The 18798-nt window shown below is 45.5% G+C and overlaps 2 protein-coding genes across 3 annotated transcripts; both read left to right on the top strand.

The window, feature by feature from the left end:
• The first annotated feature begins 706 nt into the window (after positions 1 to 706).
• Positions 707 to 4765, top strand: pim2 (Pim-2 proto-oncogene, serine/threonine kinase). 2 transcript variants are annotated; one of them, XM_062392794.1, is made up of 7 exons: positions 707 to 933; positions 1775 to 1875; positions 2223 to 2273; positions 2759 to 2967; positions 3073 to 3242; positions 3338 to 3514; positions 3630 to 4765. In XM_062392794.1, the coding sequence occupies exons 1-7, from the start codon at positions 876 to 878 to the stop codon at positions 3773 to 3775; spliced, it is 912 nt and encodes a 303-aa protein (XP_062248778.1). In that variant the 5' UTR covers positions 707 to 875; the 3' UTR covers positions 3776 to 4765. The 2 variants fall into 2 exon arrangements, with proteins under 2 accessions (XP_062248778.1, XP_062248779.1); XM_062392795.1 differs by lacking the exon at positions 707 to 933 and adding an exon at positions 1996 to 2037.
• Positions 4766 to 6086: 1321 nt separating this feature from the next.
• slc35a2 (solute carrier family 35 member 2) lies at positions 6087 to 17951 on the top strand. Its single transcript, XM_062391019.1, has 6 exons — positions 6087 to 6414; positions 7309 to 7491; positions 9819 to 9970; positions 10245 to 10367; positions 11204 to 11787; positions 17065 to 17951. Exons 1-6 carry the CDS (start codon positions 6351 to 6353, stop codon positions 17090 to 17092), a joined length of 1134 nt encoding a protein of 377 aa, XP_062247003.1. The 5' UTR covers positions 6087 to 6350; the 3' UTR covers positions 17093 to 17951.
• Positions 17952 to 18798: the final 847 nt, after the last annotated feature.

The following is an 18798-nucleotide window of genomic DNA, read 5'->3' as shown; positions in this document are numbered from 1 at the left end:
ACTTTTGAGAACAATTTAATTGTTCACTTCTAAGTAAAATGAGGCTGAACAATGCATAAACTTTGTATATATATATGTATAAATATAAATAAATACAGTTTCAGTCTGAGACCTGGACGGGAAACAAGCAGAGGAACTAGTATGCATGTTCTTGTACTTATACCTTTGTGAGGACATTTTGACAGGTATTCAGAGATTCATTGTTCAGGTGTGTGACCGTGTGTGTGGGTGAATGACTGCATGAGTGTGTGTGTGTGTGTGTGTGTGTGAGTGCATGACTGTGTGTGTGGGTGAGTGCATGACCGTGTGGTTGGGTGAGTGCATGACTGTGTGACCAAAGTGCTGCTCAATGTTTGAACTGTTGTGTTTTTCTATAATTAAAATCCATTTAAGAGCAATGAGATAATGTATATTAAGATGTGGCGCTATTCTTAATTGACTGTGTGCATGTGCGTGCATGTGTGTGTTTGTGTGTGTGTGTGTGTGTGTGTGTGTGTGTGTGTGTGTGTGTGCGAGTGTGCGAGTGTGTGTGTTTCCCGGCAGCAGCTCGCGCGCTCTGAATTCTCTGAATTCCTCTCGCGGGTGATCTATAGTCATAAAGCTTGAATCTGATTGGCTGGATGGTTCAAAACACTGAGCACACGTCTCGCTGCTGATTGGACAACAGAGCGTTGAGTGGGCGCGGTCCCAGGAGCACATCTATAAAAGCTGAAACGACGGTGCCGTTGATCAGAGTCGTCATAAGTTCACAAGTTCGATTTCCCGCCCGACGTTTCAACGGTTGTAACATCTGAGCGGCGGAGGGACACGACGTGAAGAGGTGAAGCCGCCGCAGGATGAGGAGCTTCCGCCTCTAGAGACAGAACGCCCCCGACATGTTGGAGAAAAGAGCCACGGAGTGTAAAGAGGAGGAGGAGGAGAGAGGGAAACACGGTGAGCACTAGAACTACACAACCACACACGCACACAAACAACACAGCAGCAGAGGAAGAAGAGGGACAGACAGTGAGCACAACTTCACAACTACACACACACAACACAGCAGCAGAGGAAGAAGAGGGAGACACAGTGAGCACAACTACACACAAACACACACACACACAAACAACACAGCAGCAGAGGAAGAAGAGGGAGACACAGTGAGCACAACTACACACAAACACACACACACACACACACACACAACAAAGCAGCTGAGGAAGAAGAGGGAGAGAGAGGGAAACACGGCGGGAGAACAACAACACAACAATACAAACACAACAACACAACATCTGAGGAGGAAGAGGGAGAGAGAGGGAAGCATGGGGGAACCACAACAACACAACACAACAACACAAACACAACAACAGAGGGAGAGAGAGGGAAACACGGGGGGAACAACAACACAAACACAACAACTGAAGAAGAAACAGGGAGACAACTAATGTACAACATTAACCAACACCTGCTAAGAGTGAAGATTATTTTAATCATTTAATTAATGGAGTAAAAATAATTAGAAAAAATATTAAATCATCTTTCATGTTTTTTATATAAAGAGAAACTTTTGAGTCAGAGTCAATCTGACGTGTGTTCCCTGAACTTTAATCACGGCTCACTGCCTCAGCAGCTCGTTCACTTTCCTTATTGTTGAGGTTGAGGTGCAGCTCCGGTATGTTATTTACAACCACAGGAGCAGGTGGATATAGAGACTGTGGTGTGTGTCTGTGTGTGTGTGTGTGTGAGAGGGAGAGTAGATATGTGTACTCATCGTGCTGTTTTCTCTCCTCCTCAGGGAAGGAACCGTTCTGCAGCCAGTATCACTGTGGTTCTCTGCTCGGCAGAGGAGGCTTCGGTTCTGTGTTCTCAGGTCACCGGCTCTGTGATGGACTGCAGGTCAGAACACACACAGCCCACACACACACGAACACACACACACAAATTAACACACTGACTGCTCATTTCTAGATATTTTACGTTTTATTTTATTTTTTTGTTTTGTTCTTTTATTTGCAGTAAACAACAGAGAAAATGAAAATGAAAAAATCTTGCAAAAAAGTGAGAATCTGAAGATTAAATAAAGATATGTACATTTAATCTAAAACATAACCATGAAGCAACTTGTGTTTAAAAGAACTTTATTTCATTATATCATATTTAAGTTGATTTAAAGTCATAGTTAAAGGTTGTTTTTATGCTTCATTATATTTAGTAAAACACCATTTCCTTATTTGTCTGCGCAGGTTGCCATTAAACAGATCTCCAGTGACAGAGTTCAGCAATGGGCCAGACTGGTGAGTTATTAACATATTGATTGTGTATTTAATTTGTTCATTATATTCAAACTGTGACGTTCAGGATGATGGAAAATTCAGAAACCAATATTGAAACAGTAGAAGCTCCGCCCCCTGCTGGACTCTCAGGGGAATTACAGCTGCAGGTGTTTAAACTGTGACGTCATGGGCCTGTTTGTGACAGTGGGATTTTCCCTCTGTAACAAACTTAACCTGGGGAGCCCCCTCACCCCCCCTACCACCCCCACCTCCTCCTTCACAATAAAAGCACCCAGACAAACACCTGCAGACGATGACTCAGAAAAAATATCCAGAGGAACCAAACTGACATTTAGTGAAAGAAATCCCCCACAGGAGAAGTCGTAACAGAAAACTTTGAAGTTTTAAAGATTAATTAAATAATCACGTTAACAGCAGGAAATCAGAGAACAAACTGAAGATCAGAGGTGACTGTGGTGATGATGATAAATCCTCTGCCCCCTCAGCCCGGCCACGCTAGCCCCGTTCCCATGGAGATAGCCCTGCTGGAGCGGCTTTCGGAGGTCGAAGGTCACGAAGGAGTCATCTCCATGCTGGACTGGTTCGAGGTGGAGGAGCAGGGCTTCCTGTTGGTGCTGGAGCGACCAGCGACGTGTCAGGACCTGTTCGACTTCATCACCGAGCGGGGAGCGCTGCCTGAACACCTGGCGCTCAGGTGCTGACTCTGTTCACTCTGTTCTTTGTAAAGCTTCAAATCACAAGACGACTCCTCAAGGCACTTTGCATACTGAGTTGTTAAGGTTCAGCTTGTCTCCCTCAGGTTTTTCCGTCAGGTCGTGGAGGCGCTGCAGTTCGTGCACGCTCACGGAATCGTGCACAGAGACATCAAAGACGAAAACATCGTGGTCGACACGAGAACACTTGACGTCAAGATCATCGACTTCGGATCCGGAGCTCCGCTCAAAGAGACGCCCTACAGCGAGTTCGAAGGTAACGAGGCGGAGCTTTCCCACCTGTAGAGAGCTCACATGGAGGTCACATGACCAGGGATGTAACGACACGCCCCTCTCCATCTTCCTCCTCAGGTACTCGGGTGTACAGTCCTCCTGAGTGGATCCAGTCTCAGTCCTACCATGGCGTCTCTCTCACCGTCTGGTCTCTGGGCGTTTTGCTCTTTGACATGGTCTGTGGTGATATCCCGTTCGAGCGTGACCAGGAGATTGTGGCGGCCACGCCCATTTTCACCAGACGGGTCTCCAAAGGTGAGCACAGGCTCCGCCTATCACTCTGACCCGATGAACTCTGATTGGGTTGAATGTGAACCTTTCCTTACATTGAATCACATTTAACAACGACCACATGTCACCATTCTTCCAGAATGCCAGTCTCTGATTCGCTGGTGCCTCTCGTACCGTCCAGAGGAGCGTCCGACGCTGGAGGAGATCCTGAACCACCCCTGGATGGAGGAGGGGGGTGGGGACCTGCAGGACGACCACAGCCCTCTGCCCAGTCAGTCCCTCTGACACACGTCCCTGAACCTCACTGAACTCTTTACGCCACAGGCTGACACGGCTCAGCCAGCAGGGCGGCGACAGAAACTAAATCCTCACAATGGACTTTAAAGGAGCAGGTCGTGTTTTTAACTGCTGGAAGATCAAACTGTTTATTTCTGCCTCAAAATCAACGTCTGAAATCCCTGATGTTCACGTGTCCTTGAACTCAGCGGCAGAGTTGTCAAACAGCGTCAACGAGAACGTACGGAGAAAGTGAAGCAGCTGCAGGAAGAAGAGACAAGTGTTTTTTTAAGTCTGATTATTTATCTGAACGCAGCAGGTTCACAGGTCATGTCTGATTGGTCGAGACAGACCTCCACTTTGGTCATTTATTGATCAGAATATTTATTTGGTTTTTCAGTCACTTTACTGATAGTTTCACGTCGTCTGTTGTAAACATGAGGAAAATGGAGGAACACGTGATGAATGAACGGGCATTATTCCACAGGGGTAGAATCCCATGATCTGCTCAACTGAGGATGAAGGCGATTTTACCAGAGGTGCCGAGCAGTATGAGACATAGGCCATTATTTTAGGAAGGTGACGATATTAATAATTTATAACAAAAAAACGTATGTTTCTCAGTAAAGCCTTTGTGTCAAAGGGGAACTGCAGCTGGTCTGTGGACGTCTGTCTCTGGATTTTCTCCATTTTCCTCCGGTTGCTCAGACGACTCAGACGTTTACAGAAAAGTGTCCTGACTGACAGAAACGTTTCTGCAGGCGACTCAAACACGAAACCTCGAAGAAGAAAGTTTTTTTTAGTCTGAGTTTCCATCTGCGTCCTCCGTTCTGTCGAGGATCAGGTCTCAGGTTCGTCATGTAAGTACTTGTGTATTGCTCAGGGGTCAAAGTTCAAAGTGGCTCGTGGGTCACTTGTTTTAGTTTATTTACATTAAATAACAATCTGGATCAAGGGAAAAAAGATCCAACGTTTGAATAAAAGTTTTTCTTTTCATCACATCGTGTCGTGGGTCTTGATTCAACAGTAAAGTCTCATCACAAGCAAAGAGACTGGAAGTGCTGCAGTGCCCCTACTGGAGAGGTTTTATAAATGCATGGGGAAAAAGTTCTGTCAGATAAAATAAAATACTCATAAATTAGTTAAGAAATGGGTTTAATATTCTTTTAATATTTAATAGTTTTAGATTTATTTAATTTTAGAGACATGAACGAATCTCTGATTTCTCAAACTCTGAATTCACGTTTGTCAGAAGAATCGTTCTCTTATTCAACAGCTATTTTCATTATCAACACATCTTTATTTTTCTTTAATAATCAATAAATCCATGATTTTTAAAGTATTCTTTTGAAGCTCCAGTGGATTTTCCAGTGTTTTCCAGGTGAACTGGTTTCATCAGAACATTCAGACTGAGGAAAGCTTCACCTGCAGCTTCATGTTAAAAAGCCTCAGCCTGTGGTTCTCTCTTCCACCAACAGGCGGCTTTCGACACCAGCCACGTCTGGCAGGTGAGGTGTCACTCGGCAGCCAATAGGATTCCTCCCTGGTCAACATGAGGGGGAACAAGGATGTGACTGTTGTACTGTTTGCAGGGTCAGAGAGGAGGAAGAGGATGAAGAGGTCTTACTCCGACTTTTTATCCAGGTGCCAAATCGGTTCAAACCTGCTTCTCAAGTAACTGATGTAAAACTTTCAGGGCCACCGTACATAACGATAAGATGAGAAACTCGTTACAGCAGCAGACGGTCAGAGTGAGGTCGACAAGAAACGTGGGAAGGTATAAAAATACAATAAATAGTCAATACAATAGAAAAAGTGAATAAGTACATAAAGTACAACTTTCGCTATAGACAGAAAACATTACTCGTAGAGAAACGTACTCAGGTAAAATAGAACCATAAACACACATTTTTACAGTGACAAAAACAATGTCAAAACACTACATGACAACAAAACACAACAGAATGGAATTTCTACATTTTATATATAACTGCAGTTTGTAAACACACCAGCGTTACTAATCAATAATAAACTAAATTATTCCGATAATAATGATAAATGTATAGTTACGTGTTTTCAGTTTTTTGGGACAGTTTTTTTGAAAGATGCTAAAAAATATAGTTATATTATTATTATTATCATTATAACTATTATTATTCTAACTATTATTATGTTGTTAGTAAATATGTACCTCTAATATTTTGAATACACGACTAGTAGTAGTATTTTAAGTTGTAGTATTTCACTGAAAGGCCCGAGTACTTCCTGTTGTGTGTTTTTTACATCCAAGTGGCTCCTCCTGTCATCGGAGGGATCTCAGCTGTAGTTCAGTTCCGGGACACCTCAGAACCTGCACGGTGACTTCTACTCTCATGTCCCCGGTTCTTCCCCCGCGTCTCCTCGGTCCTCAGCCCCGCCGCTCCGAGCACTCTATCCCGGACTAAAACAGAAAGCTCTCCCCCGGTGCTCGCTGCTCCGGCTGGGTCTGAACCGTGAACCGGGGCTAGCTGGGAGGCTAGCGGGGTGTTAGCAGCGCAGGCGGCCGGGAGCAGGCTCGGTCCGCTCGGACAGTTGGAGCGAAGGTATGGGAGGAGGGAGCCACAACACGGAGGTGGAGGAGAAGACAGCGACCCGGGCCCAGAGTGATGGTGAGCCGGGGAGGGAGACAGCCGAGAGCCGTGTGTGTGTGTGTGTGTGTGTGTGTGTGTGTGTGTGTGTGTGTGTGTGTGTGTGTGTGTGTGTGTGTGTGTGTGTGTGTGTGTGTGTGTGTGTGTGTGTGTGTGTGTGTGTGTGTGTGTGTGTGTCCCTCTAGTATTCGTGTGTGTGACTGTGAGTCTGTCTCTCTCTTGTGTGTGTGTGAGAGAGATTTTGTCTACACATGAGTGTGTTTGTGTGAGATAGAGAGTGAGTGTGTGTCCGTGTCCTTCTCTATTCAGCAGTGTGTGTGTTTTTAGGTGTGGTTCAGTTGTTAGAGAGCTGGTGAAGTTGTCACTAACAGACACACACAGACACACACAGTGTCCTAACAGCTCCTGTCAGAGGTTCGAGATACATCTTGTAAATCTTGAATCTCTGGTTTGATGGGTGGGTTGTGACCCTCCGTGTCTGAGTCTGAAGAGAAGAACACAAACCTGTTCCTGTTAACGAGAAACCTTCAGAGTTTGTGAGGACGAGTTTCAGTGATGGAGAAAAAAACTTGTTTCTCAATCAAAGCCGAGCCCTCGCACTCTTGTGAACATCTGGGGTTGTCGGTTAGATGCCTGTTAATTCATCAGGAACTGTCCTGAGACCAGTTTGCTGCCGACCACGAGAGGAACAGACCATGAAAACAAAGTGTACAATTAATGAAGGGAGGTTTTCTCTGGTCTGAAGCTTGGGGCAGATGGGTCGAGTGGAAACAACTTCCTGTTTCATGGCGACGCTTTGATCCGATGACAACATTTAACGTTTTTCATAAATCCAAATCCTAATGTTACCCAAAAGCTTCTTTGTTGACCCTGGTAGGAGCAGCTTATTCACATGTGTGTGTTTGTTGTGTGCAGTGAACAAACGGCTGAAGTACGTGAGCCTGGTGGTGCTCGTGTTCCAGAACGCGTCGCTCATCCTCAGCATCCGGTATGTCCGCACGCTGCCGGGGGAGCGCTTCTTCACCACGTCCGCCGTGGTCATGGCGGAGCTCCTGAAGGTCCTGACGTGTCTGCTCATCATCCTGCTGCAGAAGAGACGTAAGTTCATGAGACACACTGAGTGAGCTACACGTCCCAGACAGGAGAGGAGTCACGTGAGGGGACAGGTTAGGAGACAGGTTAGGAGACAGGTGAGGGGGCAGGTTAGGGGACAGGAGAGGAGACAAGTGAGGAGACAAGTGAGGAGACACGTGAGGAGACACGTGAGGAGACACGTGAGGAGACACGTGAGGGTTAGGTTTAGGAGACAGGTTAGGAGACAGGTGAGGAGACAGGTGAGGGGACAGGTTAGGAGACAGGTTAGGAGACGGGTGAGGAGACACGTGAGGAGACAGGTTAGGGGAAAGGAGAGGAGACAGGAGAGGAGACATGGGACAGGTTAGGGAACAGGAGAGGAGACAGGTGAGGAGACAGGAGAGGGGATAGGTGAGGGGGCAGGTTAGGGGATAGGTGAGGGGGCAGGTTAGGGGACAGGAGAGGACACAGGTTAGGGGACAGGAGAGGAGACAAGTGAGGAGACACGTGAGGGGACAGGTTAGGGTTAGGGGACAGGTTAGGTGACAGGTTAGGAGACAGGTTAGGAGACAGGTTAGGAGACAGGAGAGGAGACAGGTGAGGAGACAGGAGAGGAGACAGGTGAGGAGACAGGTTAGGGGAAAGGAGAGGAGACAGGAGAGGAGACACGGGACAGGTTAGGGAACAGGTGAGACAGGTGAGGAGACAGGAGAGGAGACAGGTGAGGAGACAGGTGAGGAGACAGGTGAGGAGACAGGAGAGGAGACAGGTGAGGAGACACGTGAGGAGACAGGTTAGGGGATAGGTGAGGGGGCAGGTTAGGGGACAGGAGAGGAGACAAGTGAGGAGACACGTGAGGAGACACGTGAGGGTTAGGGTTAGGGGACAGGTTAGGTGACAGGTTAGGTGACAGGTTAGGAGACAGGTTAGGAGACACGTGAGGGGACAGGTTAGGGGACAGGAGAGGATACAGGTTAGGGAACAGGAGAGGACACAGGTTAGGGGACAGGAGAGGAGAGGAGACAGTTAGGAGACAGGTTAGGAGACACGGGAGGGGACAGGAGAGGATACAGGTTAGGGGACAGGTGAGGAGACAGGTTAGGAGACATGTGAGGGGACAGGTTAGGAGACAGGTTAGGGGACAGGAAAGGAGACAGGTGAGGAGACAGGTGAGGGGACAGGAGACGATACAGGTTAGGGGACAGGAGAGGAGACAGGTGAGGAGACAGGTTAGGAGACAGGTTAGGAGACATGTGAGGAGACAGGTTAGGAGACATGTGAGGGGACAGGAGAGGAGACAGGTGAGGAGACATGTGAGGGGACAGGTGAGGAGACAGGAGAGGGGACAGGTTAGGAGACACGTGAGGGGACAGGTGAGGGGACATGTGAGGAGACAGGTGAGGGGACAGGAGAGGGGACAGGTGAGGAGACAGGAGAGGAGACAGGTAAGGAGACATGTGAGGGGACAGGTTAGGAGACAGGTTAGGAGACAGGTGAGGAGACAGGTGAGGAGGCAGGAGAGGAGACAGGTTAGGAGACATGTGAGGAGACATGTGAGGAGACAGGAGAGGAGACAGGAGAGGAGACAGGAGAGGAGACAGGTGAGAAGACAGGTGAGGAGACAGGTGAGGGGACAGGTTAGGAGACACGTGAGGGGACAGGTGAGGGGACAGGTGAGGAGACAAGAGAGGAGACAGGTGAGGGGACAGGAGAGGGGACAGGTGAGGAGACAGGAGAGGAGACATGTGAGGGGACAGGTTAGGAGACAGGTTAGGAGACACGTGAGGGGACAGGTGAGGAGACAGGTGAGGAGGCAGGAGAGGAGACAGGTTAGGAGACATGTGAGGAGACATGTGAGGAGACATGTGAGGAGACAGGAGAGGAGACAGGAGAGGAGACAGGTGAGGAGACATGTGAGGAGACAGGAGAGGAGACAGGAGAGGAGACAGGTGAGGAGACACGTAAGGAGACAGGAGAGGAGACATGTGAGGAGACAGGTTAGGAGACAGGAGAGGAGACACGTCACTTTTGGTTTTCCTCTTCACTGGTTGTTCTCGTGACTTTGGGTCCGACTTCACTGAATCATCTTCTCGTGTCTCTGAATGAATAAAGCAGTTGTTTTGTTTCTTGATGTTTTATTGACTCAAACATTAATGAAGATTAATAAAGAAAATAATTTAAAGATTGGAAAAGATCAAAACCCACAACTCAGAGCACAGACTGTATATAAAGAGCATCCATCTTGTTCCACCTCCTGCTGTTGGACAAAGTGCAGCTGAAGTGGGACGGTGTCTGCGTGTGGACGTTAGCGTCCCGAGGCCTGAGCTTCATGTCTGTCCCTCTGTCTTCAGTGAACGTGAAGGAGACGGTGTTGTTCCTGCTGGACGCCATCGTGTTCCAGTACAAGGACACTCTGAAGCTGTCCGTCCCTTCACTCATCTACACGCTGCAGAACAACCTGCAGTACGTCGCCATCTCCAACCTGCCCGCCGCCTCCTTCCAGGTCTGACACAGGCCACGCCCACAGGACACGTCCTACTTTTGTCACCTGCTGTCAATCAGCAGATTGTTGTCACTTCCTGTCTGTAGCTGTGAGCCCACTGGACGTAAATCACACATCAGTACATTCATTTTTTTCAAGTTTTTTCCACTGTAGCTTTTCTGAACCACAGGAGGAAACTGTGTATTTGCAGGGGACTATTTTCAGCTGCGGATGGATCTCCATGTTGGATGAGTGTATGAAATATGATCTATAACAACATGTGTCTGTCCCTCAGGTGACGTATCAGCTGAAGATCCTCACCACAGCTCTGTTCAGTGTGATGATGCTCAGAAAGTCTCTGTCCAAAGTCCAGTGGGTTTCTCTGCTGCTGCTGTTCGCTGGAGTCGCCATCGTACAGGTACTGTCCCCTAACCTGTCTCCTCTCCTGTGTCCTCACGTCTCCTCACCTGTCTCCTCTCCTGTGTCCTCACCTGTCTCCTCTCCTGTCTCCTCTCCTGTGTCCTCACCTGTCTCCTCACCTGTCTCCTCTCCTGTGTCCTCACGTCTCCTCACCTGTCTCCTCTCCTGTGTCCTCACGTCTCCTCACCTGTCTCCTCTCCTGTGTCCTCACATCTCCTCACCTGTCTCCTCTCCTGTGTCCTCACGTTTCCTCACCTGTCTCCTCTCCTGTCCCCTCTCCTGTCCCCTCTCCTGTCCCCTAACCTGTCTCCCCTCTTCTCTCTCCTCACGTGTCCCCTCTCCTGTCCCCTCTCCTGTCCCCTCTCCTGTCCCCTCTCCTGTCCCCTAACCTGTCTCCTCACCTGTCTCCTCTCGTGTCTCCACACGTGTCTCCTCTCCTGTCCCCTCTCCTGTCCCCTCTCCTGTCCCCTCTCCTGTCCCCTCTCCTGTCCCCTAACCTGTCTCCTCTCCTGTCTCCTCTCCTGTCTCCTCTCCTGTCTCCTCTCGTGTCTCCTCACCTGTCTCCTCTCCTGTCTCCTCTCGTGTCTCCTCACGTGTCTCCTCTCCCATCACATGTCTCCTCTCCTGTCTCCTCTCCTGTCTCCTCATCTGTGTCCTCTCCTGTCCCCTAACCTGTCCCATCATATGTCTCCTCTCCTGTCTCCTCTCCTGTCTCCTCATCTGTGTCCTCTCCTGTCCCCAAACCTGTCCCATCACGTGTCTCCTCTCCTTTGTGTGTGAGTGAGCGGACGGCTGGTCAAGGATTGAGCTGATTGGTCGATCTCTCCTGTGCAGGTGCAGCAGCAGGAGGGGAACAAGGAGGCGTCGGACAGCTCCAACCAGAACTACATGGTGGGTCTGATCGCCGTCGTGATCAGCTGCCTGTCCTCGGGCTTCGCTGGTGTTTACTTTGAGAAGATCCTGAAGGGGACCTCCGCCTCCGTCTGGGTGAGGAACGTGCAGCTGGGGATCTTCGGCATGGCGCTCGGCATGCTGGGACTGTGGTGGAACGACGGCCCCGCTGTAGCCGAGCGCGGCTTCATGTTCGGCTACACCGACATGGTGTGGTGCGTCATCTTCAACCAGGCGTTCGGCGGGCTGCTGGTGGCCGTGGTGGTGAAGTACGCCGACAACATCCTCAAGGGCTTCGCCACGTCCTTCTCCATCATCGTGTCCACGGTGATGTCCATCTACCTTTTCAGTTTCCACGTGGACATGCTCTTCACAGTGGGGGCGGGGCTTGTCATCGGGGCCGTCTACATGTACAGCCTCCCCAAAGCGCCCGGCGGCGGCCCCTCGTTCCCGAGCTCCGCGCTGTCGCCATCGTCGGTGCTGCCGAAAAAAGGGGGAGACGATGAGTTGGAGGCGTTTCTGCCAAAGTCAGTGCTGGGGAAGTGACTCTCTCTCTCTCTCTCTCTCTCTCTCTCCCTCTCTCTCTCTCGCTCTCCCTCTCTGTGTGGCGATGCTCACTTCCTGTCTTCTCTCGTCGGAGTTAAAGGTCAAATTGCTGAGTTTCATCTGCTGCTCTCTCTCTCTCTCTCTCTCTCTCTCTCTCTCTCCCTCTCTCTCTCTCTCTCTCGCTCTCGCTCTCGCTCTCTCTCGCTCTCCCTCTCTGTGTGGCGATGCTCACTTCCTGTCTTCTCTCGTCGGAGTTAAAGGTCAAATCGCTGAGTTTCATCTGCTGCTCTCTCTCTCTCTCTCTCCCTCTCTCTCTCTCTCTCTCTCACCTGCGCTCTGTCAAGGTCTTCTGCTTGCTGATCACACTCCTCACTTTCCCCCCCGACCATCTTTGACCTCCTGCTCATGTGCTCCTCCTCCGTAACACCACCTACCCCCCCCTCCTCTGAGAACACGTAATGATGGTGAAGGGAGGGAGGGAGACGTTTTGTTTTCCTCCTCATCTTTTAAAAACTGCTCACCTCTTTCTGATGGATCTATGCCGCCTCCTTCCTTCTCCTCCTGTGATTGACAGGACAAAAGAGGAGGTGACAAACTCCTCGCTTTCCAGCTGCGACTCTGCCGCTCCCCTCTGTGGGGGGAGGAGTAGATGAAGGAGGTGAAGAAGGAGGGCAACGATCTTCCTCCCATCTGCTTTTTTCTTCTAATCACTAACCCCCTGTCTTTCCTCACCCTCCTCCTCAGAGATAACGGAGATGGCGTGACTCCTCCCCCTGCCGTCAGCATCACAGTCCCACTGCTGAAAGCACATCAGTAGCAGGAGGAGGAGGAGGATGAGGATGAGGAGGAGGGGGGGGGGATACCCTGACCACCATCTGACTGTCTGTCTCCTGTGTAATCGCCCTCTCTGCCTTAAACTCTTAACTAACTGAATGAACAGAGGAGAAGCCTTAAGCTGATCAGAGATAACATATTGGTTTTCATTGTTACTGAAGATGAACCAATCAAACGTTTTCACTGTGCAGCCGACACACGACCAGCTCAACCTCTCAAACTTTACAGTAGGAGCATGCTGTAAAGTTTTTGACGATGAAGACGATTGGTGTGTTACCCAGACAGAGGCTCCGCCCACACTTTTACGTTTTACTTTTAAAGCTCTGAATCAGAGACTTTTATAAACGCTGGTGTCTCCTTTTACTTTGAAAACTCTTTGTGCTTTGGTCTGGACAAACAGAAGCTGAGATGCCCACGTCCTGATTGGTTCTTATGAGTCACATGACTCGACCACCTCGTCGCCGCTCTCCCTGCTCTGACTCTTCACCACCACTGTTAAGTTCAGAGATGATGTGATGATGCAACACGAGGTCATGTGACGTCGTGTTGAACTAAAGCATCAGTGATTTTAATCCTCATCAGATTCTAAATTTTAAATCCTACATTGTTCAAATAGACTCGATCACGCAAAACTTTGTGTTCGAACTCAACGTGGATATTTTTATGTGTCACACCTTTTTTTTTAATTGAATGATTGTTTATCAGCTGATCTCATTGATGGTGTTGGTTTCTGACCTGGAGGCGGGGCTTGTCGTGGGCGGGATGAGTTTGATGCACAGTGAAAATACTCGCGGATCAAACCAGTTCCCTGTCGGTTGGTGTCGGTTGGTGTCTGTGCTGCGGCGCTGGTCTGCAGCCGGTCTGTGTGTTTGGTGCCTTTTCCTCTCATCTGTACAGAAGCCATATTCCGTGTGGTCCTGAGACGTTCACGCCAACGTCCTCTTTGTTCTGCTTTAAAACACGAACCAGCTCCCGTCCCGTCACGTGAAGCTGCTGATCTCTGTTCAGTTTGACGGGAGCTGACGGCCATGTTGCTCGGAGCACCGTTAATTCACCGGTCACAGTCATCATAATGTTTGTTCTCGCCAAATCTGTCGTGCTGCAGGCGTCTCGTTGAAGACGGCGTCCTGCGGCGGCGTCCTGAATGTTCTTCTGCTTGTGTGTGTGTGGATCATAGTCCAGGTGGATGATGGGAAGTTGTGTTCCTGCCTCAGTCGAGCTGCTTCTCTGCGTTTTTATTGTTGTTTGACTTTCTTTGGGGGGGTGGGGGGGATTTCATTGTTGTTTTATTGTCTCCAGGTCGATTGAAGTTGACGACGAGCTTAACGAGAATCTGTTTTTTTTTTATCTGGGCGTGGTTTCCACTGATGGTGGTGGAGGTGGGCGGGGTTAATGCTACACACAGCTTTGAACTGAGGAAGCCCACAGTCGACGCTCTGTTTAAGATAAAAGATAAAGAAGCTTTAAAACGGACAGAAACACAGCAAAGACAGAAATGACGTAATTTTTCTGAGATGTTTGTTATAATTAGATGTTTACCTTTTTTTACGTGCAAATATCTAATCTGGAAAACAGCTTGACTTTATTCTTATTTGATTACTCACAAGCTTGATTAGTTAAAATAGTTACTCTTCATCACTTTCTGTATTTACATCATGTTTGTTCATTTCAGTGTATAATGATTAAATCACCAGAGAATATTCAACACTTAAAAATTCCTTACTTTATTTTCTGACAAACGATCTTCAACTTGTCAAAATCTGGTTTTAATGTATTACTACAATAACTTGAAGAGATAACTTAGCTCCCTCTGCTGGTGAGTTTACTGAGTCTCTCCCAATAAAGTTGTTGAGATGAAACTTTTTTGAACAAATAAGAAAAGTTTATATCATTTTACCCCAAAAGATCTGTGTTTAATCAAACTGTATAAATCTGCTGAGCTGAAACATTTTAAAAAGCACAGTGATGGATTTAAAAAAAAAATCATTTTAGGAGAAAACTGGATAATTTTTCTTTTTTTACTTCATCTCAACATGAAATAACAGAATTTATTAATGCGTCAAACATTTTATTCTTATTTATTTTATAATGGCGTAATTTTTTCCTTCACTTCAATGTGGAGACAACTACAACTTGTTGGGTTTTTCATCAGAATCTGTTTACTTTTAATTTAATGAATCAAACTGTGAAGGGATTAAAAAATATATATTATTTTTCATAGAGTTATTTTCTCTTTTTGTTAAAGTATGATGAGGCAGTTTGTGTCTGCTGGGAAAGACTCTAAGTTTTTTAAAACCAAGTCACTTGTTTTATTCAATGTGGGAATAAAACTGGCTGTTGGTTTATTTTCTCGGTGGTGGTGAACAAACAGGAAGAAGAAACGTAGCAGGAAGCTTCTGTGATGACCAATCACAGCTGCTCTTCTCCGTTAAGTTAGAAAAATATAAAATATGATCAGATTAATCAAAGTGTATGATTTTAAGATTCAGCCGTCCCTGATGGCAACAAATTTGTTTTATTTGAGTGAGAGCGGTCGTTGTTTTTGATTCAGTTTAGTCTTGGGTTTAATCATATATATTTATAAGCATGACATATATGTGTATATGTGTGTTAGGGTTAGGGGGTTAGAAAAGATTTTCTGTTTTTCAGTCATCACAAGATAATTATCAAATCTTAATTTAACAAGTTAATATTTAAAACTGTCCGCTCAGGGCTTCAGTTAATAAGCCTTTTTTTCTTCTGTTGTAAAATTTGAACAAAATAATGACATTAAAGAAATCTATGAATTTGTAGAATCTACAAATTTTTTGTTTCATTCAAAGTTTTGCACAAAACTCATTAAATGGATTAAAATACTTTGAATTGAATTAAAAATTCTGAATTCTGTTTTGGCAAATTATATTTTCTTTTTTTCTGTTGATTCATTTTAATATCTATATTTTTCTCTGGACCTGTTCCTGCTGAGAGTGTTGAGCGCCACCTGCTGGCGCTTTGAAAATATGCTGTGACTGAAGTAGTTTTCAAACAACTGTGGGAAGATTTGTTTTGTCTCACCGGATCTTTTATAACTTCCTCTTCCTGCCTGGAAGTGATTTTGAGGAAATATGTGCGTTTCCTCCAAACAGATTCATCACTGATCAGTTATTTTGCACTTTGATTGTTGTTTCGTACCAATGCCTCTGAATTTGTACATAACTTCTCTTGGTAAATTTTTATATAAACAAGGATATGGACTCAAAACTCTGGAGTTGTCTTAATTTGTAGGAGACGTGCAGGAAGTTTCCATCTATTTACCTTCACTTCAGCATGTGTCTTCTGTTTCCACATATATCAGTGTATATATAAAGACACTATCAGTGACTGTATATAGAGACGATCATTGACTGTATATATAGATGATCAGTGACTGTATATATAGATGATCAGTGACTGTATATATAGACGATCAGTGACTTTACATATAGACCATCAGTTACTGTATATAGAGACCATCAGTGACTGTATATATAGACGATCAGTTACTCTATATAAAGTATCAATCAGTGACTGTATATAGAGATGATCATTGACTGTATATATAGATGATCATTGACTGTATATATAGACGATCAGTGACTGTATATGAAGACTATCAGTCAGTGACTATATATAGATGATCAGTGACTGTATATAGAGACCATCAGTTACTGTATATAAAGACCATAAGTGACTGTATATAAAGACTATCAATCAGTGACTATATATAGACGCTCAGTGACTGTATATATGTACCATCAGTATATAGATACATCAGTGACTGTATATAGAAACCCTCAGTGACTGTATATATAGACGATCAGTGACTGTATATAGAGACCATCAGTGACTGTATATATAGACCATCAGTTACTGTATATAAAGACTATCAATCAGTGACTTTATATATATAGACGATCAGTGACTATATATAGAGACGATCAGTGACTGTATATATAGACGATCAGTGACTGTATATAGACGATCAGTGACTGTATATAATTAAAATGCAGCAGGGGGCACCCACCATTTATCTTTATGAACTGCCTCCTTATATTTATAAGTGGATGAAAAAAAAAAATCTCTTTTGTAGTTTTTCCTTTAAATGTTGTAAGTAAAATTAAAGATGTCATCATTAAAAACATTAAGTTAGTCACTGTAATGTTATGACATTAAGATCAGCTGATCAACTCATATCATCCAACTTCTACTCTAGCGCCACCAGGAGGTTGACACATGTGGTCTTGAATTGAAGTGGACCAGTCTTACCATCATCTTCTTTCTCTCTCTCTCTCTCTCTCTCTCTCTCTCTCTCTCTCTCTCTCTCTCTCTCGGTCTCAATCTCTCTATCTATTTATTTATCTGTCTACCTATTTTCTTCCCTCACTCCTCCTGTATCTGTCGTTCAGGTTTGCAGGTAAGGAGAAAGGATCCTGAGAGGACGAGTGGATCTGAGAGACGTCTGATGGACATTTGGACAAAAAGCTGCTGAGCTCCCAGAATGCCTGAAAATCTAAACCTGGACTATACATTGTTATTTAAATGTTCTTATTAGGGCCCGAGCACCGAACGATGGGAGGCACTATTGAAATTGTAAGTGTTATTCTGAGCGTAGTAAATTGGCTTTTTGAGGGCTTCAACGTGCTCAAAAAGTTTCTAAAGTTTGCAGGAAATTTGAAATTGGTGAAAATGTACGTATTCTGGAGTTTTTGGAAATGGGTGTGGCAAAATAGCTCAACAGCGCCCTCTACGGGAAAGCCCCTCATTTAGGATTCACCGATCCTCACAAAAATGAGGACAGTTGTGTACAATCTCAATGTGGTGTCAAAATTTGATTACACTCCATCAAAACATGAGCTTCTATATCTCAGACATATTTGGTCCAATCAAGTCCATACTAGAAATGCAAGACCAGGGGCCGTTAGTGCTACAACGTAACCCTAGTTTACTTTATCTTTGTTTTTATTCGTTATATATAAGGTAACACGCTTCATTTCAAAAAAGTTGTTTAGCATTTCATATATTTATTATTGAAAGATTAAAGTGCCTCATTTAAAGGGAAATTCTGACCTCACAGGTTTTATTCTGAAAGTTTTACAGTATTTTAAAAAAAGCTTATATATGATAATTGTTTATTTTCTGTTAAAATACTTTTTTAAATCCTCAACAGGTTGTGAATGTGTTTCACCTCTGTGCCTTAAAAGTCTCCAGAGCAGTTTCAAACTGTTATTTATCTTGATGCAGTTCTTTTGATTTTTATTAAAGTGTTTTATCAGTTCTCTAAAAACATTAAACTGATTAAAGAAAAACTCACAGTTTGTTTTTTTCTCACACTACGGTGGCCTTGAAGGCTCAATAAGCTCTGACGTCAGAAATCACATGAAGACTCATCTTCATTCAATCATCTGACGACTCGAGAACATGAACAGAAACTGGAGGAATTATATTTTCTCTCATTGTGCGTGACTTTCTGAATTTGGGTTCAAGGGTTTATTTTTGTTTAAACCTTTTTTAAATTGATTCCTCAGTCGATCAGATAATTTTAGTGAAGAGTGAAAAAAATGTTTGATATTGGATGTAATTTTAGTTAGTAGCCACCAGGAGGCGACAGATACTGTTTCGGTACAAGTCGCCATCCTGAGGCTCAACGAAGAAGAGAAACAACATAAATAAAGAACAGGTGAATTATCAGTGATTAAAATCCGAGATTAAAATAATCTCAAATCATCAAGAATTAAAATCACAAGTTTCTCAAATTCAATGAAGAAAGAATCTTCATCTCTGCACAACTCTGCAGGTGTTAGTCAGGACCACCCTCCCCCCCCCCCCACACACCACCACCACCACCCCCTCTGCAGGTGTTAGTCACACCCTCCCTCCACAAGTAATATTCAGCACCATCCACATAGATAGATACATAATACCAGGTATTGACTGGAGGTCTTGACTCTTTTTAATTTCTAGGAGGTAGCTGGTAGCACAAAATTAATTCATGGAGGGCTCAATATATATATACCAGCTAATAACTGCAAGCATCATCAAGACTCCAGGACGCCCCCTGCTGGTTCCACTGTGCTGCTGGAAACGCTGGTGTAGCTCAGACGACTTCAGAGACTTTGCTGAACCTGTGTCCTGATGTTCAC

The sequence above is a fragment of the Platichthys flesus genome, chromosome 7 (assembly GCF_949316205.1).
Source record: "Platichthys flesus chromosome 7, fPlaFle2.1, whole genome shotgun sequence".
Classification (NCBI taxonomy): Eukaryota; Metazoa; Chordata; class Actinopteri; order Pleuronectiformes; family Pleuronectidae; genus Platichthys; species Platichthys flesus.
Note: the sequence above shows the minus strand (reverse complement) of the source record. Positions and strands in the feature narration are given on the sequence as shown.

Coding starts and splice junctions, on each gene's coding strand:
- slc35a2 (XM_062391019.1), top strand. CDS start 6,351: ATGGGAGGAGGGAGCCACAACACGGAGGTGGAGGAGAAGACAGCGACC. Junction 10,368..11,203: donor CTGGAGTCGCCATCGTACAG/GTACTGTCCCCT, acceptor TCTCCTGTGCAG/GTGCAGCAGCAGGAGGGGAA. Junction 11,788..17,064: donor TTGGAGGCGTTTCTGCCAAA/GTCAGTGCTGGG, acceptor TCTGTCGTTCAG/GTTTGCAGGTAAGGAGAAAG.
- pim2 (XM_062392794.1), top strand. CDS start 876: ATGTTGGAGAAAAGAGCCACGGAGTGTAAAGAGGAGGAGGAGGAGAGA. Junction 934..1,774: donor GGAGGAGAGAGGGAAACACG/GTGAGCACTAGA, acceptor TCTCCTCCTCAG/GGAAGGAACCGTTCTGCAGC. Junction 2,968..3,072: donor CCTGAACACCTGGCGCTCAG/GTGCTGACTCTG, acceptor TGTCTCCCTCAG/GTTTTTCCGTCAGGTCGTGG.